The sequence below is a fragment of the Triticum aestivum genome, chromosome 5D, assembly GCF_018294505.1.
Source record: "Triticum aestivum cultivar Chinese Spring chromosome 5D, IWGSC CS RefSeq v2.1, whole genome shotgun sequence".
NCBI classification, from domain to species: Eukaryota; Viridiplantae; Streptophyta; class Magnoliopsida; order Poales; family Poaceae; genus Triticum; species Triticum aestivum.
In genome coordinates, this window is record NC_057808.1 from 415,863,496 (window position 1) to 415,889,670 (window position 26,175).

At 48.8% G+C, this 26,175-nt stretch overlaps 3 protein-coding genes across 3 annotated transcripts; all 3 read right to left on the reverse strand.

The window, feature by feature from the left end:
* Positions 1–913: 913 nt before the first annotated feature.
* On the reverse strand, positions 914–2,630 carry LOC123122253 (heat stress transcription factor B-2c). Its single transcript, XM_044542408.1, has 2 exons — positions 2,134–2,630; positions 914–2,003 (listed from the first exon to the last, which is right to left on the reverse strand). The coding sequence occupies exons 1-2, from the start codon at positions 2,431–2,433 to the stop codon at positions 1,110–1,112; spliced, it is 1,194 nt and encodes a 397-aa protein (XP_044398343.1). The 5' UTR covers positions 2,434–2,630; the 3' UTR covers positions 914–1,109.
* A 6,781-nt stretch (positions 2,631–9,411) lies between these two features.
* Positions 9,412–11,605, reverse strand: LOC123122254 (UDP-glucose 4-epimerase 3). The gene is made up of 8 exons (XM_044542410.1): positions 11,269–11,605; positions 11,131–11,180; positions 10,893–11,028; positions 10,684–10,785; positions 10,224–10,533; positions 10,065–10,147; positions 9,889–9,980; positions 9,412–9,774 (listed from the first exon to the last, which is right to left on the reverse strand). Exons 1-8 carry the CDS (start codon positions 11,503–11,505, stop codon positions 9,675–9,677), a joined length of 1,110 nt encoding a protein of 369 aa, XP_044398345.1. The 5' UTR covers positions 11,506–11,605; the 3' UTR covers positions 9,412–9,674.
* A 4,304-nt stretch (positions 11,606–15,909) lies between these two features.
* Positions 15,910–18,569, reverse strand: LOC123122255 (protein LEAD-SENSITIVE 1). The gene is made up of 2 exons (XM_044542411.1): positions 18,277–18,569; positions 15,910–16,857 (listed from the first exon to the last, which is right to left on the reverse strand). Exons 1-2 carry the CDS (start codon positions 18,368–18,370, stop codon positions 16,145–16,147), a joined length of 807 nt encoding a protein of 268 aa, XP_044398346.1. The 5' UTR covers positions 18,371–18,569; the 3' UTR covers positions 15,910–16,144.
* Between the last annotated feature and the right edge of the window lie 7,606 nt (positions 18,570–26,175).

Below are 26,175 nucleotides of genomic sequence, written 5' to 3' on the forward strand. Positions count from 1 at the left end.
TGTATCAGCCGTTTTCTTCATTGTTCGGGCAGCGAACATTCCAAAAAGATGCAGGGTGGGCGAACTGTCTAGAAGGGAAGGCGTCCGTCGTTCCTAGCCGGGCTAGTCCACACAAAGGCTACGCACAAAGTAGTGTCTGTTCCGTCACGCCGGGCCAAGAGCGCCTGAAGTTTCTAGCAAGAACCCATACGCCGATGCGCCGTGGTCCACTCTACCAGAACCCCGGCGCCAGATTTTTTGGAGATCCCGGACGGAACGGACTCCACCGGCGAGTAGCGACACAGCAGCTGTCCCTCTGGCGCGGAGATTTTTTATAGTACTACCACACCTTCTCGTCAGAAAGAAAAAAAATGGCGGAGACGGCACGGAAGAGAGAGAAGAGAACAACCGGGCAAAAAGGCAGCGCACGTTGCTTCACCTGACCCGCAGCGATTGGACGGCGCGTCGCCGTCTCCGCCCCATCCGTTGCCGAGAGCGAACAAACAAAGGGGCGCATTCCGCGCGCGCCTTCTAGCGAGTGCTCCGGTGACGTGCCCGGCAAGACCAGACCAAACCGACCCAAACCAAACCAAGCCCCTGTTTTTTTTTTCTTTTGAGTTGGAACCAAACCCCTGAGTCGCACACCGCACGTGTACCATTCGCATTGACCCGTCTGAACATGACTAGCACCTACACCATATATATCTGGCCGCCAAACCCCGCTACCGTCTACAGCTATCGCCCACGCAGCTGACTAAAATACCACTTATGAAAGTTATCAAAAAATAATAATAATACCACTTGTGAGCGGAGCAAATCGTAGTTACACTTCTAGCACAAGCAGGAAGGGGCTATTTACATACAGCATATGAAATGGCCGATCAGCCTACCGGGAATGCACCTTTTCATTTCTGCGGTACGCTCTACCACGACAGATTACACAACACATATTATAGATCAAATGAAACAGGAACATCACAATTACAGGGGTAGAGGGGGCAGCCGAGCTCCCCACCAGCTAGCAAAGTAATGCAAGATCCTATCACGACTCTAGTGATGCTTACAGTAGTATATTATTTGGTGGTGATTGATAATTAGTGGGTGCTCGAAGCTTCTACAACATCGTCCACTCACCTCGAGTTGGATCTGTCCTGGTCTGACCCGGAACCGGCCCCGGCCCCGGCCCCGTCCTGCCCGTTGCAGGCCCGGTACACGGGCTTGGGCCGGTATATCGGCCACGACTGCCGATCCTCGCTGCCGCCGTCGGCCCGCCGCTCCGCTGCCTCCTCCGGCTTCACGCCCGCGCCGTCGCCGTTAGGAAGCTCCTCGCCGTCGCCGTCTTCTTCCTCGTCTCGCGCTCGCTTGAGCCCGATGGAGACGCCGAACAGCCTCGCGTCCGTCTCCGGCCCGCCGTCGACGGCGAGGCCGGCGGCCGTGGCCAGCGCTGAGCACGATGGCATCAGGTCCAGTATCCCCGCGGGGAGCGGCGGCGGAGGGGCCAGCGCCGACTCGCCCGAGCAGTTCACCACGGACGACAGCGACCCGGGGCCCCCGTCCGGCTGCTGGCTCGAGGCGAACTTGGACATGAGGCTCACGATGTTGTTGCACAGCTTCTTCATCTGCCCCAGCTCGCGGGTCAACCGCGCGTTATCCCGCCGCAGCCGGTCGTTCTCCTCGCCCATATCGCCGGACGAGGAGCCGGCAGCGGCGCCGCCCAGGCCGGAGCCTGAGCCGGACGGTGCGGCCAGCGGGAGCTCCTCCGCGGATCCCGAGTTGGACGACAGAACCTGCTCCTCGGAGGAGAGCTGCGGCTCCGGCGAGCCGGAGCGCGTAACCGGCAGCGCCATAGGGATCGCCGCAGTGGCAACCGTGACCGCCCCAGCCGCGGCGGCGGCAGCCGCAGCAGCAAGCCCGGCCGACTGGACCACCTTCCGGCGGTGTATGTCGCAGAGCAGGCGCTTCTCGCCTCGCCGGAAGCAGTCGTTGGCGAACTCCCACCGGTCCGGCACGATCTTCCTAAATCCCTATACGCCACAGCAAGCAAAATCCAAGGATCAACGACATGGGCATTCCACGCCAAAAATCCAGAAAGGCCAAATCCCAACCCGAGCCCGAGGAATCAACCAACCGAACCCATCGAGCGAGCGCACGTACGTAGGTGTTGAGCTGCCGCACGAAGCTAGAGAAGTTGTTGTGCTTGAAGTACTTGGGGAGCAGGTCCCGGGCGAACTCCGCCGGCCGCCACACCACGAACGTCGACCCGTCCTCGCCCCACGAGATCACGTCGTCCACCGCCGGGTCCTCGACGAGCTGGTACGTCTTGGTCAGGAACGGCGTCGGCAGGGACCTCTGCCCCGCCGCGTCCGCCGACGTCGCCAGCCCCGGCATCGGCGCCGGGAGAGGAGGCTCCGCCCCAGCCCCGTCCGCCGCCGCAGCGCCATGCTCGGCCGACATCACGCCGGCGCCTCCTCTGCCCCTCCCGGCCGGATCTGGCCCGGGGAACCCCGTAGTAGCTTCCAGATGCGGTAGAGGGCCACCTCACCAAAGAAAGGAACGTACGGAAGAAGCCTTCTGGAAGCTTCGCCCGCGGGATTATCAGACTTATACCCAACGGGAGGAGGAGAAGGACGATAAAAATAAGAGAAATGAAAAAATGGAGAGAAAGGCGAGGGGCAAAAGAAAACGCACTTTGATAAAAATAAATTTTCTCGACCGCGACACGACGCACACCACTCGTACCGAGAAAGCCGCGGCGGGGTGGACCCGGCACGCATGGATATCTTCCGCCGAGCGGCCGCACCCGGCTGTCGGATGGGCATCTGGTGGTGGCAGCGGACGGCCCGGATGGCCTTCGGGCGAGATTTGGTTCTATTGCGGGGTGGCCCGCGGCATGGGTGCGGTGGGGCCGAGGGGTTGGGAAAGTGCGAGAAACTTCGATGGCTTGTCGCCCTTCGGCTTTCTGGAAGGTTCAGGTCCGCGCGGGCTTGTGCCAGGCTGGATGCGAGCACGTGTCGACCATCCCGCCGGTGGTATGGATAAGATTTTGTTTTGCGAGGGGGACCTGGATTTATGCGTCGGATGCTTGGTATTTGTGCATTTTTGGTCACCCTACTATTCGAAGAAGGTTCTCTAAGCTTCGATATGAATTGATTTTTGTGCTTTTTTGTCAGCCTACCATTGGAAAGAACGTTCTCTGATCTTCTGATATTTGTACTTGGTATTTGTGCTATTTTTGTCAGTCCACTATCCGAATACAAGTCTTTTTAGAGATTCCAATGCAGACTATGTAAAATAAGTGAATTTATATTATAAAATATCTATATATATTCATATGTAGTTTTTATTAAAATCTCTAAAAACGACTTGGAGCCAAAGGGGAGGTTAAGAGAGACCAACAGCTCAAATCTCTTTTATACTCTTACCTCTCATGTGAAAAGGGAATGTATACCATAAAACGTCACACTTATATTTTCGAACAGAGGGAATGCATTCTTTCATGGGTATTTTATGTGTGTAAAATTTGTCCATCCCATTAATAGGACTTGTACAAGACATTTTGATAACTATACTGCATATCTCTTCATGTTTATGCGCCACGCCATTTTGTAGTTTAGGACAGTAAAATCGAGGCAAATCTCAACCCTTTTGTCACCTCATTGTTTCTAACCGTTCGTTTTCGTGATTGCGGTATTTTATGTTATTAGATATGTTGTCCTAAAGAGTTGCTTCTCCAAAGGAAAAAATTGAGGTCCCTAGCTAACTAGGCATTTTTAGCTAAAAACTAGTCCTCCTGGCCCAACTGGCTACACATGCTAGGATCCATCAACTGTTCGACCTGCGATAGAGGTGTTCCATCGGTAGTTGTGAGACCAGTCGATAGCTATTCCTCTTGAAAGAAAAAATATCGCTTTGGTGCAAGCGATTCAGACCGATGTCATGGCTAGTCGTTCGAGCAAAAATGCTCCGCTGAATTTTTAATAGACATTGTTAGCACGTTGACCTCTAACATTGCGCCAGTCGCTGCTGGTGAGCCATCCATTGATCCTATACACCTTTTTTTGCCCTGAATCCTCTCTCCTCATGCTTAATTTCCAATTTTGATCTTTTGCAGGGACACGCGACTACCCATCTTCGCCTTCCATGGTCGTGGTTCGTGGATTCCGTGTGATCTCGGATTCCTTCTAACCGTCTTGACTACCCAGGTGTGCGATACAATACTGCCACCTGTGGCCATACGAGCGCTGCAAGTCGCACTACTCCTTCTCGTCCCTAGCTTCCTTCTTTTCGTTGGGGGAAGTGATGGTGTCCCGGATAAGGGGGTGTTAACCATGTCTGCACCTGACCATGTGGGCTGGGCTGAGGAACCCCAAAGTAACCAACCAGTGGGCCAAAGTCGTCGCCCCCTCCCCTCCCCGGAGGAATCAATATGGAATCTTCCAAACACTTGGCATGTACTTCAAGACTCGGAGGCAATCTTTGGCATGTTTATCATTAGATGTAACCGACCTATGTGTAACCCTAGGTACCCCGGTGTCATATAAGCTAAGGGGTGTAGACCGTAGAGACCAACTTATTCATACTCGGTCTCATGGTAGATCAAGCTGTACTCCGTATATCATCAATCAATACAATCAAAGAAGGACGCAAGGTCTTATCTCTTAGAGAGAGCCCGAACATGGGTAAAATCATGTGTCTCTGTTACCATCATGCAAAGACTACCAGCTCGGGGCCCCCTACCCAAAATCTATCGGATTCGACTCCATCATTGGTGCCCATGTAGGTCCCTTGGTGTAGCCAATGCGGTTCGATGGCATCAACAACCGATGATCACATCGGCGCTAGCACAACTTCTGCACCGCACCTCGGGTGGACCAAACCATCGGAGAAGATTCAAACTCCAATCCCTTGTCAAGATATCGAGGTCGACAAATCAGATCCTGTTGTGATCCCCTTCTTTGTGACTTTAGATCTGACCGAGGAACAGTAGGCGGCTTGAACCCAAGCATTGGCGTTCTATCGGGCATGGGACAGAAGTTGCACCTTACCAAACCAAGCCTGGAGCTCGGATCCGACAGTAGAATACTGTGGCCAGGCAAGCCAGGCCTCGCAAAAATGAGTAGGATCGACGTTAGAATGACCTTGGGAGAACTCATCTGGGAGAACGATGTCAAAATCGGATCGGAATGAAAATTTTGCTCCCACCCACTACCCATGTCGGGTACTGCCCAAACAAAACCGGGCCAACTGAGATCTAGGATTTGGCCCTTGTTGCGCAAAACACAAATATGATGACTCGGCAATTCGGGACCTGTTTTTTGTTCACAAAAAAATTGAAATTCTGGATTGCACAGATCAGGAAGCCATAATTGCATTCCGCCTCAATGTTTACGATGAGGGGATCAAGAGAGAGGTCTTTCAACATCGTCTGAGGACGTTCACCGAACTCTCTGACCTAGTAACAAAATAGTGCACCATGGAGAACGCCTGGATAGCCAATCAACGTTGCCAGAACCATAGCTCGGAGTTAATCGAAGCAGAAGAAGGAAGTAGGCGCCCAGGCCCTAATCGATGGTCCAAGCGCAACAACACCGATAAGCTTGACGATCAACTTGCACGGAAGAAAAATCGGTTGAGCAGTGGCGGAACTAAATCTCTACTGGATATTGTACTCGATGAACCATGCGCAAGTCACTGCACCTCTTTAGATAAACTGTCCACGCACAAACACAGGAACTGTTGGATCCTCAGACAAGTGACAAAAGGAGGATTGGAGTTCCTCGACAACCCCAACTCCCAGATAAGGCGAGGTGTATCAATCAACCACAACCAAGGGTAGGACCTTTCCAAAACCAGGGACGTTCTCATGTACGGGACTCACTGATGACCCACAAGTATAGGGGATCACAACAGTCTTCGAGAATAGTATTTCACCCAATTTATTGATTCGACACAAGGGAGCGAAAGAATATTTATAAGCTTTAGCAGTTGACTTGTCAATTGAACCACACCTGAGAAAGTTGTTTCTGTGCAGCAAAATATTAGTAGCACGATAATCAGAAGTTGTTAAAATTAATATTTAGCGATCCAGGCTGAGTCGAGCCACAATAGAGCGCACATGGTGAGCCCTCTTGCGCGAGAGGATGCGACCTACTCCCTCCGTTCGGAATTATTTATCGCATAAATGGATGTATCTAGACGTATTTTAGTTCTAGATACATCCATTTTCGAGACAAGTGATTTCAAACGGAGGGAGTAATATACACCATGTACCTGGTTTCTCTCCTAACTCCAGTAAGTTCCCTCTCTAATCTTCTTTCCTTTGTTCCTTCTAATCTACACAATGGTGCTTCGATTCAAGATAAGCTCTACATGAAAAAGATGCACATCGATATTATTGGTTCTCTTTTTGTGATCACTTCTGTAAAAGGCTGTGTTTGGTTGAGCTGCAGATTCTGTAAAAGCTGCTGTGAGCTGTGAGCTGTGAAAAAGCTGCTGTGAACTTTCAGCTGTGGAAAAGCTGGAAGCTGTTTGGCTGAAACAGTTTTGTTGACCATAAATGTTCAATTTTGTGTTCATGTTTGGAGCTATTTTGGACGAATTTGTTCAAATTCATCGCGCACCGTCGACCGTTTGAAATTTCCTTTGACCGGTTACTTCGTCTCACAGTTTCACACGACTTTCGCGTTGCACATTTTGTGTTTGAAACAAGTCCAAAATAAACCTTGAACTTGTAGGTGAAAGCTAAATCAGACCCTAAACTCTCAATCCCTGAAATCAGCACACCAAATTCTCTGATCTTGGTCTATTCTGAACCTTGAGAGGATTTAGCTGGTATCCTCTGAATTGGGCCGGCCCATTAATGTAGTCGTTCGCGCTGCTCTAGTTTTTCTTTGTTTTTCTTTTCTTGTTCTTTTTGTTTGTTTTTTCTTTGGTTTTTCATCAATTTTCTTCTATTTTTTTCTTCATTATACTTTGTTTTATCTCTGGTTTTTCTTTCTTTGTTACACTTTTCATTTTTTTTGTTTCTTTTTTTATTGTCTTCATATTGTTTGTTTCTTCGCTTTTATTTTGTTTCTTTATCGGTAACTAGTTTTCTTTGTTACACAGGTCTAATTATTCTCAGTAACCAATGTACAATTTTAGCGCAGACATGAAATATATTTTGATACACTTTCAACATTTTTCAATATATTACGTACATGTTTTAAAATACATGTTTTCAATATTTTGTGAATACATGGTAATATTTTTCTAAAGACACGTTTTACATTTTCTTAACAACAATGAACTTTCTATAAACTAGATGAACATTTTTTTTACATGGTCACACATTTTTTAAATTGTATACACTTTTTTCAAACACATGTCACATATAGTCTTTTAAGGGTATGGCACAATTTTTTACATAATTGCAAAAAAAAGGGTACATCACTTTTTTTTACATAACGCAAACATTTTTGTTACACATTTTTTAAATTGTATACACTTTTTTCAAACACATGTGACATATAGTCTTTTAAGGGTATGACACATTTTTTTACATCACAAGCACATTTTTCGAAAAAAAATTGAATCACATGAATACTATTTTACATTGTACATCCATTTTTTTAAATGCCTCATACATTTATCTAAACTCATGATATTTATTAGATGTCACAAACATTTTCCGTACACATTTGTTCAGGGTTCAAAATTTGTTCCCATTTTTACAATTTTCAAAAAGTGTTCGCACTTCCAAATTTTCTTCAGGCTTCAAAAATCCTTATGTTTCAAAAAGTGTTTGCTTTTTCAGAATTGATTGCTTTAAAAAAAATAGTTGTTTTCTTAAAGTATTCAGAATTTTTAAAAAGTGCTCACACTTTATAGAATGTTCGGACATTTCCAAAATTGTTTATGTTTTGAATATTTGTTTGCCCCTACAAAATGTTTCAAAGTTAATGCTTCGGTGTGTACTTAAATAGTTTGGGTCTTTTTTTAACCACTAATAGTTGTTTGTTCTAGTGGCTAGCGGGATGAGATCAACTCTTGGCAGGTCCCATGTTCAACTCTGCTTGAGTCGTTTTAAGAGAAAGACTTTTTACGTAGCTCGTCAAGGAAAAAAGAACTTGCTTAGTGCCTGTTGGGCCGGCCTAGTCGAGTCCACCGCCAACAATCCCGGCATTTAGCATTGCCATGTCGACAATCCATGTTTGGAAACTTACTCAAGGTTGAAAATAGACCGGGATCAAAAAGTTTGTTGTGCTGATTTTCAGAATTTGAATTTAGGGTTCGATTTAGCTTTCGTCCACAAATTTAAGGTTTATTTTAAACTTTTTTCTTTGTGTTTCGTGGATTAGATCTAACATTACCCTCTTTAGACCCTCTTTAGACGTATATATGCATACGTGTGGCATGTGTTAATGACACTCCTTAATCTCAGTCTCCTCTCCCGTGTCCTGCTACACTGGCGTCCTCTCCCGTGTCCTGGTACACTGAAGCCATTGTCAGCGTCGTTCCTCTCGGCCTCCTTGCTCGCTTCCTACTACACTGGCAACGTCGCCATTGTCATTATATCCCACGTGTTGCCGCACTAGCGCCACCGCAAACGACGCTCCTCTCAACCTCCTCTCTGGTGTCTGACTACACTCGCATGATCCTCGTCGTTCCTCTCGGTCTCCTGTCCCATGTCCTGCTACACTGAAGCCATCGCGAGGTCGTTCCTCTTGGCCTCCTCGCTCACGTCCTACTAAACTGGCGACGTCGCCATCGTCGTTCTCTCCCGCTTGTTGTTGCACTAGAGCCACCTCCGGCGTCGTTCCTCTCAACCTCCTCTCTCGTGTCCGACAACACTCGCGGGGTCATCATCGTTCCTCTTGGTCTCATGTCCCATGTCCTGCTAGCCGTTGCCATTGCCGTTCTTTTTAGCATCCTCCTCCGCGTCCTACTACACTGACTCCGCCATGGCGTGAACACTACATTTTTTCTTCATCATCCTCTGCCTCAGCACCCTCCTATTCATTACTCCACAAAGACTTTCTCTGCAGTGACGACGCTAGCAACTAGTTCGCCGCACCGCCTATGTGATCGCTCGCCCGCGACTCCGTGCTCGTCGTGTCGCACGCAGCACCGCGACCATCGTCCGCCGCTGTCGCCGAGGCACTCTAGTGTAACACTGTGTGTTATGTGTAGCTGTTAAGTCTTAATCATGTCCAGTGTATGCAGCCAAACAACATGCACTAGTATGAGCACGGCCAATGCGAGCAACCAAACACAATGCATAGAACCGTTGCTAGGATGCAAGGAGAGGGGATGCAGGCAACCATAAACATGCATATGATGGGTTTTTTGGCTGCACATGCTCAACCAGACCCAACTGCGACAAGTATGCAAAGTGCCAAAAAACGATGCAGGTAACCGAAGGCACCCTGCAAGTACTATTGCTCCAAGCAGTAAAAGGTTTGTAATGATTTGCCTCATCGGTCTCGCTCTATCATTTGAAAAAAAAGGAAGCAGATGACGGCCCATGTTCGAAACCAGACCAAATTCTTCACCAAGGAACAGCCCGGCCCAGTGACAGTCCAGTCTAACCCAACTCAAGTTCCAACTTACGAATAGTACCACAACAGGAAACATTTTCTGGGCACACTTTAATGCCCTGGGCTTATTGACACATCTTTTCTTTCACGTTACAAGGCTCGCGACGGGCCACCGAATCAGTCTTTGTTCTCAGCAGCGTTGCCGCAGTAGCCATACGGGTTCTTCTTGGCCCAGTTCCACTGGTCCCTGCACATCTCCTCGATCCCGTACTTGGCCCTGCAAAGCAGCAAAGCGGCACACCAGTGAGTGCACGTACGTGCGTCTTTTAATCCATCTCGCTCGATAAGCTACAATTGCGACTAGTAGTGTTCATGGCGATCGATCGGTTACCTCCAGCCGAGCTCCTCTTCGGCCTTGGCGGTGGACGCGTACACCTGCTCCGAATCGCCCGGCCTCCTGGGGCACATCTTCACCGGGATTTTCTGCAGCCAGAAACGTCAGTCTCAATCCCTTTTCCATTCGAAATCGACAGGCGAAATATCAAGGGCAAAGAAGATCGCATCAACCTTGCCGTATGCCTTCTCGAACGCGCTCACCATCTCCAGCACCGTCGTCCCGCGCCCCGTCCCCAGGTTGTACGCCACACAGCCTGACAAAACGGAAATGATCTGGTAAATGATCACACCACTGGGCTAGTTGTTAATTGGGCCGGCGGACGGACGCACCGATGTCAGGGGTGGCGAAGAGCTTCTCGAGCGCCGCGATGTGGCCGTCGGCGAGGTCGACCACGTGGATGTAGTCCCTGACGGCGGTGCCGTCGCGGGTGCGGTAGTCGTGGCCGTAGACGTTGAGCTCGGGGCGGCGGGCGACGGCCACCTGCTGGATGTAGGGGAGCAGGTTGTTGGGGACGCCCTTGGGGTCCTCCCCGATGTCGCCGCTCTCGTGTGCGCCGATGGGGTTGAAGTAGCGCAGCAGGATCGTCCTCCACTCCGGGTTCGCGTGCTGGTAGTCGCGCAGCATCTCCTCCAGGTACAGCTGCGTCAATCACATCGACGCCATGCCATTAGAGTCGAAAAGATTAGATTAATTGCCGATCACTCCGATGGCCGTCGCTGTCGACTTGGGCGACGTGAGTGTGTCAGGAAATCGTTTCTGACAGACTGTATGCAGAGACAGAGAGTTTACCTTGGTCCTGCCGTACGGGTTGAGGGCCTTGAGGGGGGAGTCCTCGAAGCAGGGCACCTTCTCCGGCTGGCCGTACACGGTCGCCGACGACGAGAACACCAACTGGCACGTCGAAAGTGTCAGAGCAATCACTGAAGATCATAGATCATCTCTGACTGAAGAGCAGGGGAGTGTACTGACGGGATTGGGGTTTTACGGGGAGGGAGTACCTTGTTGCACCCGTGCTTCTTCATGACGTCGTAGAGGTTGACGGTGCCGACGATGTTGTTGCGGTTGTACATCTCCGGGTGCGCCACGCTCTCCGCCACCGCCTTGAGCCCGGCGAAGTGTATCACGGCGTCGTACCTGGTGATCAGTCACAGATTAATTCCATGGATCGATCGATCGCCTCGAACTTGGGAAACCAAAGTCTCCTCACAGATCGATTGATCCAACAACAACTATTACTTCTTGGCGGCGAAGACCTTCTCCAGGTCATCCTTGATCGTCAGGTCCCCCTGAAATTCACCGATTCAATCTGTCAATCAATCTTAAGGCACGCGCACACGAAGGAGAAACTGCAAGGTGGAGGCGTGCGTAGCGTACGAAGATGAATTGGAGGCGGGCGGAGAGGGCGGGGCCGACGATGTGGCGGACGCGGTCGAGCGCCTCGGGGACGGAGTTGTGGAAGTTGTCGACGGCGGTGACGGCGTAGCCCTTCTCCAGCAGCTGCAGCACGGTGTGCGTGCCGATGAACCCCGCGCCGCCGGTCACCAGCACGCTCCTCCCCTGCCCCTCGCCGCCCCCAGCCCCGCCCCCAGCGCCAACGCCGCCGATCGCCATCTGTCGCTCTCTCTCTCTCTCTCTGTTCCTCTCTCTCTTCGTCTCTCGCTGTCAGTCGCGTCCCGGTGAGGATTTTGCGCTCGCGTATGTACGCACGCCACCGCGCCGCCGAAAGATTTATAGACTGGAGGGTACGTGCCCGTGCCCGTGTAAACAGAGGCCACGAGCTAGTCTACTACAGTACGTACGTACACACGTATCGGGATAGGAGTAATTGCGTGAATATTCGTTCTGATCCTGATCTGATGTGCTGTGGCACCGTTGGCTTTCCTATCGCTTCGGGCTCAAAAGGCGATCGATCGGCCGATCTCGTCTTGATTTCTGCTGCTACTATAGTTAGTTTTGGGCATTCTCAAAAACAAAAGAAATTAGTTAGTTTTGGGGTTTTGGCAGGCAGCGAGGCAGCTCTATCGGCTGCGCCGGCCGGCGCGATGTTCCCGGCCGTAAAAAGTGATGTGAGGAACCGCGCGCCAGTAATTCGGCAACCAACAACGCGCTAGCCAACAGAAGCATCCGAGATAGGTGCGTGCGTGCGTGACACACGAGTCACGCCCCGGCGAGAGCGGCGCGCGGCGGGTATCTCGTTGCCCCCCGCCCGATCACCACCGACGTTCCCATCGCCGTCTCCATCGGCCTCATCCCCACGGGAATAATTATGGGCCGGGAAAAAACGGTTCGGCCGCGCCGCAGGCCCAAGTGAACCGTTCATAATCGGTACGACTGTAGTAGAGTCAGGGGTCCTCTCTCGTCACGGCAAACCAACGTTTTCAGGATTGATCAAAAAAAAAAAACCCAACGTTTTCAGGATGGAAGGAAGCAGGGCCTGGAGGTGGAGCCCGTTGGCGTGGTACTACGTGCAGAGTCGTGGAAGTTGCGGCGCACCGGCCGTTGGAGGAGGAGTGCGGGGAACAACCACATCCCTCCCGCCATGGGCGTTCGTTCCCTTCTTCTTTTCCGTGCCCGAGTGCATATTTCTCTTCGGCCGGACGGATATGCATGACACGGAAAAGGAAAAAGGATAAGACATGCACGACTCAAGGAGGAGATTGCTGGATTGACGGGGCGGCAGGCAGCTCTCCCGAGACGGCGATAACGGCAGTGGAGAGGAGGAATCCGGTCTTCACAAGTTGGGCTGCCGAAATGCTTAGCCGGCCTCTAGTCCTGGCCTTCCCATCGGCGCAGTGCATTTCGGGCCGTTTTACATTCTGCGGTGAGCGGAAAAATGTCACGACATTGGCCCAAAACAACGGAAAAAAGTCCCTATTGAAACATGTTTACATGGTCTGGACATTTTTTAGTACTACCTCCCTTCACTATGAATCTGACGCCAGTTTTACAGTTTTTTTAGACAGTCTTGTGAATCTTTTATTCACACGTCACCATGTTTACATGGTCTGGACATTTTTTAGTACTACCTCCCTTCCGATTTGTAGGGCTCATCTCAAAATTTCAGTTCTTCCGTTCTCTAAGTCTCTTTTTTATTATTTCTCATCGCGTGTTTACATTTTAAAGGTGCATTAAATCTTTGCATGCAAGAATTAAAATAAAACTCAGCAATGTAAAACTTCTTGGTTATTTATTGGCCACGGATGCGTGCATTGCAGTTAATGCACTAGTAAACACAACTTTTTTGACAAAAACGAGCGCATTAGTTGAGTACATTTTTGCAAATTATAAAACTTATTCTATCAGTCACCATCTACATTGGTTGGTGAGATTTTACAATTGAGCCATATAAACCGGATGGGGGGAGTACAACACTAGGCAACTGGGCGCCGTTGCGCTCGTTACAGGCATGGGCGCAAACGGGCGCACACCCCCGCGATGCTCTGGGCCGGCCAATCTAAAGTGTTCTCTTTGTGTCTTAATCTGCAAAAAATGGTGCCGCCAGGTTTCGAACCAGCTACCTCTCTCATCAAAGATCATGGACTAACCACGCGACCGGCGGCCGGGATCTGGTTATGTTTTACTTTTTCCTTCTATTATTCGTTCTTCTTCCTTTTTCCCTTTTTTTGTTTTCCATTTTAAATTTTTTGTTTTCTTTTTTTCTTTCGTCTTGGTCCAATGAATTGGTTTGCAAATACATGGACGTTTTTCTTCAAATTGATCAACTTTTTTCAAAATCAATGAACTTTCTTTGAATTTTGATGAACTTTTATTCAAATTTGATGAACTTTTTTTGAATTTTGATGAACTTTTTTTCAGGTTTGGTGAAGTTTTTTTCAATTTCGATGAACTTTTTTAAAAATCGATGATTTTTTTTGAATTCATGAACTTTTCTTCCAAATTGTTGAACTTTTTTCAAAATCAGTGAAATTTTTTCTTTTTTTTTCTTTCGTCTTGGTCCGATGAATTGGTTTGCAAATACACGGACGTTTTCCTCAAATTGATGAACTTTTATCAAAATCAATGAACTTTCTTTGAATTTCGATGAACTATTTTTGAATTTCGATGAACTTTTTCTAATGTTGATAAACTTTTTTCGGATTTGGTGAAGTTTGTTTCAATTTCGATGAACTTTTTTCAAAACCGATGAACCTTTTTTCCAAATTGTTGAACTTTTTTCAATTTCGATGGAATTTTTTCAAAATCGATGAACTTTTTTTCCCAAATTGTTGAACTTTTTTCAAATCTGTGAACTTTTTTCTCAATATTTGTGAACTATTTTTGAAATGGATAAACCTTTTTCAAAATCGATTGACATTTTTCTCAAAATCGTGAACTTTCTTTTTCAAAATCGATTAGTTTTTTCAAAACAAATGATATTTTCTGTAATTGATGAACTTTTTCCAAAATATTTTCACAAAAATTAAATCAAAGCGCTACAGTAAACGTTGCCATGTGTAATAAATAGCACGGCTACAAGTGTACTTAAAAAGTTCGCCCCGTATTTGGTCAGTAGCACGCCGTAGGTCAGGTGGTTAGGCATACACGTTTGCCGTTGTCACGGCGCGAGATTGATCCTCGCTGAGGGCCATTTTTTGCGGTTCTTTCGCTTTTTCGCGCTACCCCCTGTAGCGGACCGGCCCAGTTGCATCACTTTTCGGGCGCCAGTAGGAGGAACCGGCGCTGAGAGCGCCGGTTAGGAGCTCCCTAGGCAACTGGACTGTGCCTGGCCTTTTTTCGGTTTGGGCCGGTTAGATCTATGCGGATGGGCCTGCAGAAATGGCGAATGCCGAATATCTTGGGCGCTCGCTTCATGCGAGATGGCAGGAGCGCTCGTCTCAAGCACCTGCACTAATGGGTCGGCCCAGCGCACGGGGCTTTAAGTGCTTTCTTTTTCCTTTTTTTTTGTTTTCTAATTTCCTTTTTTTACGGACGTGGAAAGGAGGTGATTGGGAGTCGGTCAACGACAAAATGAAGCAAAGACGGAGAGGAATGGTTTGTTGTGCGGATAAGGTAGCTCCTTTGTAGCGCCTTCGTGCCGAGACAGATCTGATCGAACGAATGAAAAGCGTGACGTGGTAGAGCTTGTGCGCCAAGATTCGTGCGGGAAATTAAATGGTAGCTGAGACGTTCGCTCGAACCTGCAGAAAATCTGACATTCGGTTTTTAAAGTTTGGGAAAAATAGTGCTAGAATAATTCAATGATCTTGTGATGTTGCCTATGAACATCAACTGAGTAATAAAGTGGAGCAGGTTTCTCGAAAAAACTCACTAGGAAGAATCTGGCCGGTACAGTACAGTCCAAGTCAACCAGATCCACTACTGACAGAATAATAATTTCTTGTGCTTTAGCCTGTATGTAGACCCAGTGATAATATTTTCTGATTAACCTGTCCGTGACAGTGGTCCGGGCAATGATACTCCGCTCCTTTGTCCGGCCAAATCCGCGCCCAGATCTCCACTCACAACCTGGCAGCCAGCCAGCCTTGAGATCCAGGGCAGGGACAGGATCGGTTGAAAACAAGAGAAAGAAATGACTGGAGGGGTCAGCTGCCAGATCAATGATCAATAATAAAGTTACTAGAAGACGAAGCGAAGGTGAAAAGGGAGAGGCAAATGCTGGTACAGCGTAAATTTCCAAGGGAGCAGGCATAGCAGTAGCAGCATCTTTGCATGCCCCAGATCTTCATTCTTCCACATGCAGCAAAGGCAGTGAAGAATCTCGTGGTAGAATCCGGACAAAAGACGTGCCGATCCGGTGATAAACTACGCTGAATAGTCCTTCCCGATGAAAAGTGGAAACACGCCCTGCCGACAATTTGCCATCTTGGGTGACTCAGGGAAGGAACGGCCAAATGGAGGAATTCGAGTCCATCATAGCCAGAGCTCAGAAGGAAAACCTCGTAAGAATTTCCTATATGCTGTTGATTTGCAGCAGAAGGGAAAGAACACAGAGCAAAACACCTTGAACACGAGCCGCCGTACAATAGACTGGGCAGTAAAAAAAAGAAGCTAAGCTTACTGAACAAACTATTGAATTTCATTCACATAACCAGTTCGGAGAATTCTTGAGCTCATCATGCGAAGTGCGCACTCAACCAAACGAGAGCAAGTTCCATAGTTACATTATTATCTATATATATATCGACCTTAATATACTGAAGCATAGATTCGATATTATCCACAGTTCCGCACCAACAACCGACGACGAAGCGCAGACAAGCTCATACTCCCCCAAATTGCATCGCCGAGCTCACCTCTCGCGCTTTCTCTTCAACGGGAGCAGCTTCTTCACTTTGTCTGAGCTCTTGTTCACCGATTCTGCATCTTCTACGCGGCGGAAGCCAAGGTGCGACGACAAGTTCTCCACTTCCACTTTCGCGACATCCTTTCTTACTCCTATGTCGGTGATGTATCTACCGGCACAGTACATCCCGGCTGTGACAGTGGCCATTCCAAGCGGACCGGCAGCGAAAATCTTGAACGGAGTGGACAGAAGAGCTGCCAGTGGCACGCCAATGGCGGAGGATGCTTGCCCGCTCACCCCAATGCCTGGTTCATCAACGGGTACAAGTCCAGTCTTGCAGTAGAGTGCAAAGTCCTCACAATTCTTCTCGAAGATGTCGTAGTTGCCAAACCCATTCTGAAGCAAGTGCATAGCTCTCCGGACCACAACCTCCGATGGGTCTGATTGGGCAATGGTGCAGGTTCCCCCTCGAAATTTTGCAAGGAAAATTGCAGGTGGCACTCCGTACTCGAAGCAGTAGAGGGAGCCATTCCCAAGAAAGCAATCCAAGCAGGTGAGTACGACGCCACTATCGGCCAGCTGAAAACCACAGTCTGGGAATGTTGGGCACTCTGATGAAGCCCGTGAGATCAGGCCAGAGATGGAGTTGGATGAATCCGAAGATTCAACTTCCTTCTTTCGTGTAAAATGGACCACTTTGCTTCCTCCAACATAAATACCTGAACATGGAATTAGTAGCAACTGAATAAGAAAGTGTCTAACACTAAAAAATTTCTGCATAAGCAATATCCAATAAAATAGAAGAGTACAGATGCAGGGAAAATAGACAGATTGGTGTGTGAGTGGGTGAGCCTGGGGCAGGGGATAAGACAGTTTGTCCAAAAAAAAAACTGACAACGGGCACTTTATTAAAGCATCAAGATTCTACAGTTTTGACAAATAATGCAGCTTTTCCATGCAGGTACCCATGGCATCATGCGCAAAACCTACAGCATGTCCTCCCAGCATATGGGCTATGGCCCTCACTGAATGCACAAAAAGGAGCACCTCAATAGATAGAACACTGCATCAGCGAATAAAAAGCACTGATCATTTTGGCTCCCCTTCGATGTAGCCTCACAGTGAGACGATGCAGAAGCGCCATATACGCTTGCTAAATGCGTCGCAACGATCTCTAGTTCATTAAAATACATAGAAACAAAGTAAAAATAATTGCAGTAACTAGTGAGGATCAAATATAAAAGGGGCAACTCTGCTAAAGTTGGAATACAACAAATTAAAATTGGATGGTACTTTGGTGATAGTACTAGTTTACAGTTACTCCAAAACGAATTAATAATAAGAAGGCTTGAAGCGCTTATCTCTTAGAGTGAGAGCAATTTAGAATTAATAATAAGAAGGCTACTCCACGAAGACAGCAAGGAGCAGATACGGACAGACAAGTAGGTCAGCAGTAGGTGAGCAGCAACAAGTGTCATTTGTTCTACATGTAAAGCAGGAAACATGGCATGTGGCATCCGAGGCATCTGGAAGGATTTGGGGATGGACTTGGGGAGCTTCAGTTGAGCTTGAAACCCCTCAATTGGAGCCTAACCATCTGAGATGAGATAGAGTCCCAATATTTGTTCTGTTTTTGCGGTTACAATGATTTTTCCACCAAAATTAATGCTGTGGCGATTTATAAATAGTATAATACTGAACTCCGGATGAAAGAGAGTAGAGTCTGTACAATAATTGGGGGATATGGTGCAGCTGACAAGTTGTCAATTTCTCATCAGGTAACTTGGCATTGCAAAGTAGACAACCGGGGAAGGGAGACTTGACGGTTGACGCGCATCTCCTACCAATCAATACCAATCAAGGAATCGTTGCTTCAAGCCGGGGACTTGGCTGTAGAGGTAAACCCCAGACCGCCACAGTTGCGAGATGAAACATGCAGGCGCACGCTAATGGCGAACAAAGGACATGAAAACACAAGCGTGACTGAATTCCCGCGGCGAAAATGCACCCGCATTCAGCCACAATTCACAGCGCCGCCGGCCAGCGGAGCAATCGGGTAACGAGAATTCAGGGGCTGAGACCCCGAGGGACGGCGGAACCGCGTAGAGGGGAGGGGAAGGGGGGCCGTTGCAGCGTACCGTGGTGGGAGTAGGCGTAGACGGCCCTCCAGGTGTAGATGTGGTCGCCGGGCCTGACCTCCGACCGCTCCACCCGGTTCGACAGCAGCCCCATCGCCGCCGCCGCCGCCGCCGCCCCCAACGCTCTCCTCCGAGCTGTCGGTGCGGCGCCGTGGCTTCCCCTCGCGTCCGTGCGAAATGGAGTGAGCTCCAGCCAGTGTATATAAAAGGGGAGGAGGGGCGGAGGCCGAGGCGAGGTAATAATGCGGGGGAGGGCGGGGGCGAGGTATATTCGCGGCGGCGAGGCCGGGGGAGGGGAGGGGAGGGGCGAGGTAAAGAATGTCGCTGTCACACGGCGTCGCGTCACCCACCACCGGTTCAGTTGGTTCGCTCGAGTCGTGGGCTCGGTCGCTGGCCGGGCTCCCGTTTCCCGGCTCGGGGAAACCGCGAATGGTAGAGATCCAAGGCGAGTAGATAAAATTCCCAAGACGGAATCAAATCACATGCCATGCCGCCGGCGTCACGTACGTAGGCTCGTGGCCGTGGCGGGTGAGGGACGAGGAGGGATGGACGAGGTGGGTCGGCACGTTGCTGTGCATGGCTCGCGGTCCTGAAATGAAAGTTGTAACGAATGTGGCGAGGCCGGCGGGACGGGTCGGGTCGTAGGGCATCGGGCACCACCAACTCCGGCTTGCACCTTTCCCTCAAAAAAAAAAAAACTTCCGGCTTGCACCTATCTAAGAGCAACTCTAGCAGACCCCGCAAAACACCCTGGCCCGCAAAATAACCGCCAAATTGCGGGTCAGGGCCAGAAAAATCTGCATGACCAGACCCCGCATCCGGTACCGGACCGCAATTTTTTTGCGGGGCGCGGCAAATCTTCTCCCCAACCTCTATCATCACGGGCTGGGAGGCCGACCCGAGCTCAACCCCCATCCGGCGCGAGATTTGGCGGGAGGGACATTTCCGCGCGCCCTTTCCCGCTCCCCGCACCCTCCGCCACCATTGCCCCCCCTCCGAAAGCTCCGGCTGCTCCTCCCCGTCCGTCCCTCGCCGCCATGGACGACCCCATGCTGTCCCCCGTCACCGTCGAGGTCGCGCATGCCCCTTCCCCTCGGGCGGATCTCGTTGCCGGCCATGTTGGCCCCGCCGGCGTCGCCCAAGCACACGCCGCGCCTGCCCGCAAGCGGCAGGGCAACGTGGTTGTGCAGGGCGGGAATCCGGCTGCCCCGGCCGCGATGGCCCGCGCTCCGGGCGCCAATGCCGTAGTGCGATCCCGGCCGGCGGCGGAGAAGGCCGGCAAGGTCGCAGGGCCAAAGCGGAGGAAGGTTCCGACTTCAAGGAAGCCATCTTCTTCAACCTCTCACTCCATCCCCCCGCAAGGAGGTGCTCCGGCGATGCCGTTCAACGGTGCCGCTCCCCCCGCGAGCGAGGTGTTCGACGAAATGGCCGGAAGGTATATCCCTTCGGTCTTCGGCGATTCTCTTTCATTTTTTCGCCATTGTTCTCGATAGCTCGTGACTTGTTATCGTTCGCTATAGCGGTGGTTTGAACAATGCAACAACCGAGTTCGTAAACTTGTTGGATACGAACGCGGTTGACATTGATCAGGCCCCTTTTGAACCATTCGACTACAATGAAACGGAGGGCGGCGTGGACGATCATGGTTCTGCGGACGAGTTGGAGGAGATCGAAGCGGAAGCGTTTGAGCAATCACAAGCAAAAACTGGGAAAAGCCAAAGATCGAAGAACTACACGATCTTGGAAGATCAAGCTTTGATCAAAGCATGGAGTGAGTTTGCTTTGCCTTTGTTCAAATTGTGCATCATCATAATGTATCATGAGAAATGATTGCATCACTTTGTTCACATTGTGTAGGACAAGATTGCTCAACATAGATACAAGGACATGGAAGCTTCGGAAGGCAGATTCTTCAAATTAGAGCATTGTTGGGAGTTGCTCCAAAAGTGCGACAAGTGAAAGTTGATCGACAAAGAATCCCCACCAAAGAGAGGCTCAATTACAAACATGGATGAAGATGAGGATGATGATGGCCCAAGAAATTTGAACAAGCCCGATGGCGACATGAAACTAGAGAGAAGATAAAGAGAGAGCAAGAAGCATCGAGCTTGAGGGAGAAGATTGATGCCACGGTGCAATCAAACGAGTTGATGTTGTTGAAGTCGTTGGAGATCAAGAAAGAGTTGGCCGAGAAGAAGGCAAAAGAGAAGCAAGAAAAATGGCAAATGCTCAAGGAAGAGGGGCTGCGCAAAGCTGCCATTGAGGAGAGAAAAGTACGCGCCTCTGAAAACAAATAGCTGTCATTGTTGCTCGCCGAAGAGAAAGATCATGTCAATGAACCACAATGACATGGACGACGTCACCAAAACATGGCATGATATGGCAAGGAGAAAGATCTTGAAGAGGAGAATGGTCGCCTCGGCCCGTCTGTCTGCCAGTTCCGGTGATGTTTTCTCTGCTCCATATGGTGGCAATGTGGATGATTTCGGTGCGGGAGTTGGAACAAGCGACGGAGGTGGCTACGGTGGCGCCGATGAACTTCAAGATGGACTCCATGGCGCGGAGTGAAGATCGACCCCCAAGATGATACCGGACATGAGCGCATACCTTTGCATGCCCTCTTTTGCGTAATGAACTTCGCTTTTATTTGCGCGCAAACTGTTTATATCATTTGAATTTGAACTTGTTTGTGAAACCCTATGATAAATTTCAGATTTGCAGTTTTTTTGTTTGCGGGTCGTTGCGTTGTTGCCCGAGCAAAACCCGCATAACCGACCCGTAAAAAAGCATATTCCGCGAATATATTTTTTACTGGTCCGTTTGGGGGGTCTGCATCTGTGCTAGCCCGCGCCGGCCCACAAAAACGGTTTTGCGCGAACTGCAAACGCGTTTTGCGGTTTTGCGGGGTCTGCTAGAGTTGCTCTAACCCCGTGCCAGGTGCCATGGTGAGAGACGAGCCCACGCCGTGGCAGGTCCCTCGGTCCGATCTTCTTTTTCTTTTTCTGTTAGGGGAGGGGGGCTAGTGTGCCTACATTTTTTTATATAATAGTGAAAGGGTGAACACAATGATGATTTTGATTTTTAAACAAGACAAGAGTGATTGGCAATGGCATCACAGCTGACCAAACCGGATAACGACGGTGCCTGTGGGAGTAGAATGTTTTTTCCCCTCAATTACATGGATACATGTCATAGACCAGAACATACGCGCAATACACATCATATGCATGTACGCACACACATATCTACACACATCACTACGCGTCCATCAAGATTTACATTTTTAGGACAGTAAAACTGAGCCAAAACCCAGCCCTCTCACAACCTGGCAATTTCGGGCCGTCCATTCGCGTCATTAGGCTTATCTGGGTCGTTAGATGTGCTTAGTTTTTTTCCCCTAGACCAACTATTCTAAAGGGCAGCTACTCTTGAAGAAAAAACAGAGGCATGTGGTTCTCTGGGCCTTATCTGCCGGCCCATTTGACCAATCCGGCACGGAGACACACAGATCGAGCTCCTATCGATTCTAAAAAAATTGAGGCCTTTGGTTCATAGGGTAGGAAAAATTATAGGAATAGGAAAATTATAGGAAATGAGATGACATGTATCTCAAATCCTATGAGTAGGAATAGGAAAGGAGATGCCTTTGATTCACATCATAGGATTTTTTCCATTGAGTCTAGGCTAATGTTTATTTTCCTATGAAATGTGGAGGATAGGAAGAATTCCTCCATAGGAATATGATTCCATTCCTACAAACCAAAGGCTCTAAAGGATTTTTTTCCTATAGAAATCCTATCCTATGAAATTCCTACAAGATTCCTCTAAACCAAAGGAGGCCTGAGCGCCTATTGCTAACCTCCCGGAAAAAAGGCGCCCGTCTCTGCCAGAGGGTAGGTCAACGGGACAGAGGGGCGATGCGGGTGAGGCGGGCGATCGATCTCCGAGGGGATTCATCCCTTGCGCACGATGCGGTGCGGGTGACGCGGGGGCAGCTCGATCCAGCCGACAGGCTAACGCTTCATCTGATCGAAACTGCTACGCTGAAACTTGAAAGAGGCAATCATAATGAGTGTGTTTAGGACTCATCTAGATTTGACATAATTATATTACGTCTAAGTTGATGTCATTATTATTTTTCTTTGTTTTTATTTTATTTTCATTTTTACGCTTGTCCAGGGGCTAACAGCGAACGTGCTAGGTTACATACGCTAGCTTCCTTCACTTTAGGTACGCTTGCTTCATTCCTTTGCGTAGGCAATCCTCTATTCGTTTTCTTTTTCTTTTCTTCTTTCCGTTTCGTGGCCCGTCCTTTTCCTTCTCACGAATATTTTTTTCTCATATATAAACCATATATTCGTGTATAATTTAAAGATGCATGAAAACCTTGCATTTTTATATGTTCATGTAAATTTTAGATAAGTGTCCACATGTTTTAAAAATATTCATTGTGAATTTGAAAATTTAATGCAATGTAAATTTTTTGTTAGCGTAATTTAAAATAAATGTTGATAATATTCCTGAAAAAAAGTCATGACATTTAAAAACTGCTCACGCGCATCAAAAAAATGTATGTGATACTTTAAAAAAAATGTTATACAACATAAAAATGTCCACGTAATTCAGAAAAAGTGTTTTCTACCACTCAAAAGAATGTACGTGGCATTTACAAAAGAATATGTTTGTGTCATTTAAAAATATGTTTATAATCTAAAAACTGTTCGCATAATATAAAAAATGTTTCGTATCATTCAAACAAATGTTCAATGTGTATTTGAGAAAAATGGTATACACATAAAGGAAAAAATGTTCAAAACATATATTAGGACAAATGTTAATCGTGCATTTGAAAAATATTCAACGTGTATAATTTTTCCCCCAGATATTTACATAAAATGTACAACATGTATTTAGAAAGAGTATATCTAAAATAGTATTTGAAAAAAATGTTAATCATGTATTTAAAAAAATGTTAAATATGTATACAAATGTTAAAATGAAATTAAAACACAAATTTGAAACATCATGATTTTTAAAAGGTTCATCATTTTAAGAAAATGTCCATGTTTTCTTGTAAAAAAATATGAAAACGAAAAAACCATGAATATTTTTTTTAAAGATGGAGAAGTAACTGGCCGATAACCCTCCTCCCACCTTTAATTGCAGTCTCATTGCGGGGATGGAGTTGTTTCTCGAGGGTGGACTTCAACTGGGATTAAAAGAATGGGCTAGGCTCAGTTGTGTGTCGATGGTGGACTGGCAACTGGGATAGAACTGGATCGGGGGCCTAGTTGCGTATCGAGGGTAGAGTTGTAACTGGGACAAAATTGGTCAGCCCCCAATTGCGCATCAAGGGTGGACTTCCAATTGGGACAAAAAAGGTGGGGCCGTTGCATTTTGGGGTGTAGTTGGGTTTGCAACTAGGCAACGGGAACAAAATTGATCGCGCCCCAAGTTGCATGTCAATGGTGGGCTTGCGATGGGGAATAAAATGAGTTGGGCTCAATTACGTATCGGGGGTGCACTTTGCGACTGCGACAAAAAAGGCAGGCCCTCCAATTGCATGACGGGGGTGAAGTTGCAATTGGGGACAAAATGGGCCGCCTCCCTCCCAGTTGTGTATCGAGGGTGGAGTTGCAACTGAGACATAAAGGGATTCACCCCAACCCTAGTTGTGTGTCGAGGGTGGACTTGTAACTAGGCAAAAAGGGGTCGGGTCCAATTGCGTGTCGAGGATGGACTTGCAACTAGGAAAAAATAGGTCGGGCCCTCATTTGCGTGTCGAGGGCGGAGTTGCAACTGGGACAATAAGCCCTGCCTCTAGTTGCGTGTCAAGGATGGATTTGCAACTAGGACGAAAAATTGTCGGTCCACCCAGTTGCATATCGAGGGTGGACCTACAAGTGAGACAAAAAGGGGTCGCCCCACCATAGTTGTGTGTCGAGGGTGGACTTGCAACTAGGACAAGAATGGCTCTAATTGCGTGTGGAGGATGGACTTGCAACTCGAACAAAAATGGGTCGGGACCTCAGTTGCGCATCGAGAGTGGACTTGCAACTGGGACAAATGGACCCTTCCCCCAGTTGCATATCAAGGGTGCACTTGCAACTGGGACAAAAAGATTGGTTGGCCCTAGTTGCGTATCAAGGCTAGACTTGCAACTGGGATGAAAACAAAACTATGGACCCAGTTGCGAGTTGAGGGTGAACTAACAACTGGGACAACTAAACAAAACTACGAGACCAGCTGCGAGTCGAGGGTGGACTTGCAACTGGGACACCTATGAGCTTAGTAGAGAGTCAAGTATGGGCTTGCAACTGGAATGAAAAACAAACTATAATCCCAGTTGCGAGTTGAGGGTGGACTTGTAACCCAGATGAAAAACAAATTATAGGCTTAGTTGTGAGTCGAGGGTGGACTTGCAGCTGAGATAACTACATAAAACTACGATACCAGTTGCGAGCCAAGGGTGGACTTGCAACTGGGATGAAAACAAACTATGGGCTCAATTGCGAGTCATATGGTGGACTTGCAATTGAGACAGAAACAAAACTATGGGCCCAGTTGTGAGTCAAGGGTGGACTTGCAACTGGGACAACTACGAAACTATTGTTAGGGATCGAAGCAGAATTTTAAAATTTCCTACGCATCACCAAGATCCATCTATGGAGTATACTAGCAACGAGGGGAAAGGAGTGCATCTACATACCCTTGTAGATCGCGAGCGGAAGCGTTATAATGAACGGGGTTGATGGAGTCGTACTCGTCGTGATCCAAATCACCGATGACCGAGTGCCGAACAGACGGCACATCCGCGTTCAACACACGTACGGAGCAGCGACGTCTCCTCCTTCTTGATCTAGCAAGGGGGAAGGAGAGGTTGATGGAGATCCAGCAGCACGACGGCGTGGTGGTGGATGTAGCGGGGATCTCGGTAGAGCTTCGCCAAGCTTCTGCGAGAGGGAGAGGTGTTGCAGGGGGAGAGGGAGGCGCCAGGGGCTGTGCTGCTGCTGCCCTCCCTCCCCCCACTATATATAGGCCCCCTGGGGGGGGCCGCCGGCCCTGGATCCCATCTACAAGGGGGGGGGGCGGCCAGGGGGGAAACTTGCCCCCCAAGTCAGGTGGGGCGCCCCCCACCCCCAGGGTTTCCAACCCTAGGCATAGGGGGAGGCCCATGGGGGGGCGCCCTAGCCACTAGGGGCTGGTTCCCTTCCCACTTCAGCCCATGGGGCCCTCCGGGATAGGTGGCCCCACCCGGTGGACCCCCGGGACCCTTCCGGTGGTCCCGGTACAATACCGGTGACCCCCGAAACTTTCCCGGTGGCCAAAACTTGACTTGCTATATATAATTCTTCACCTCCGGACCATTCCGGAACTCCTCGTGACGTCCGGGATCTCATCCGGGACTCCGAAAAACTTTCGGGTTTCCGCATACTAATATCTCTACAACCCTAGCGTCACCGAACCTTAAGTGTGTAGACCCTACGGGTTCGGGAGACATGCAGACATGACCGAGACGCCTCTCCGGTCAATAACCAACAACGGGATCTGGATACCCATGTTGGCTCCCACATGTTCCACGATGATCTCATCGGATGAACCACGATGTCGAGGATTCAATCAATCCCGTATACAATTCCCTTTGTCAATCGGTACGTTACTTGCCCGAGATTCGATCGTCGGTATCCCAATACCTTGTTCAATCTCGTTACCGGCAAGTCACTTTACTCGTACCGTAATGCATGATCCCGTGGCTAACTCCTTAGTCACATTGAGCTCATTATGATGATGCATTACCGAGTGGGCCCAGAGATACCTCTCCGTCACACGGAGTGACAAATCCCAGTCTCGATCCGTGTCAACCCAACAGACACTTTCAGAGATACCCGTAGTGTACCT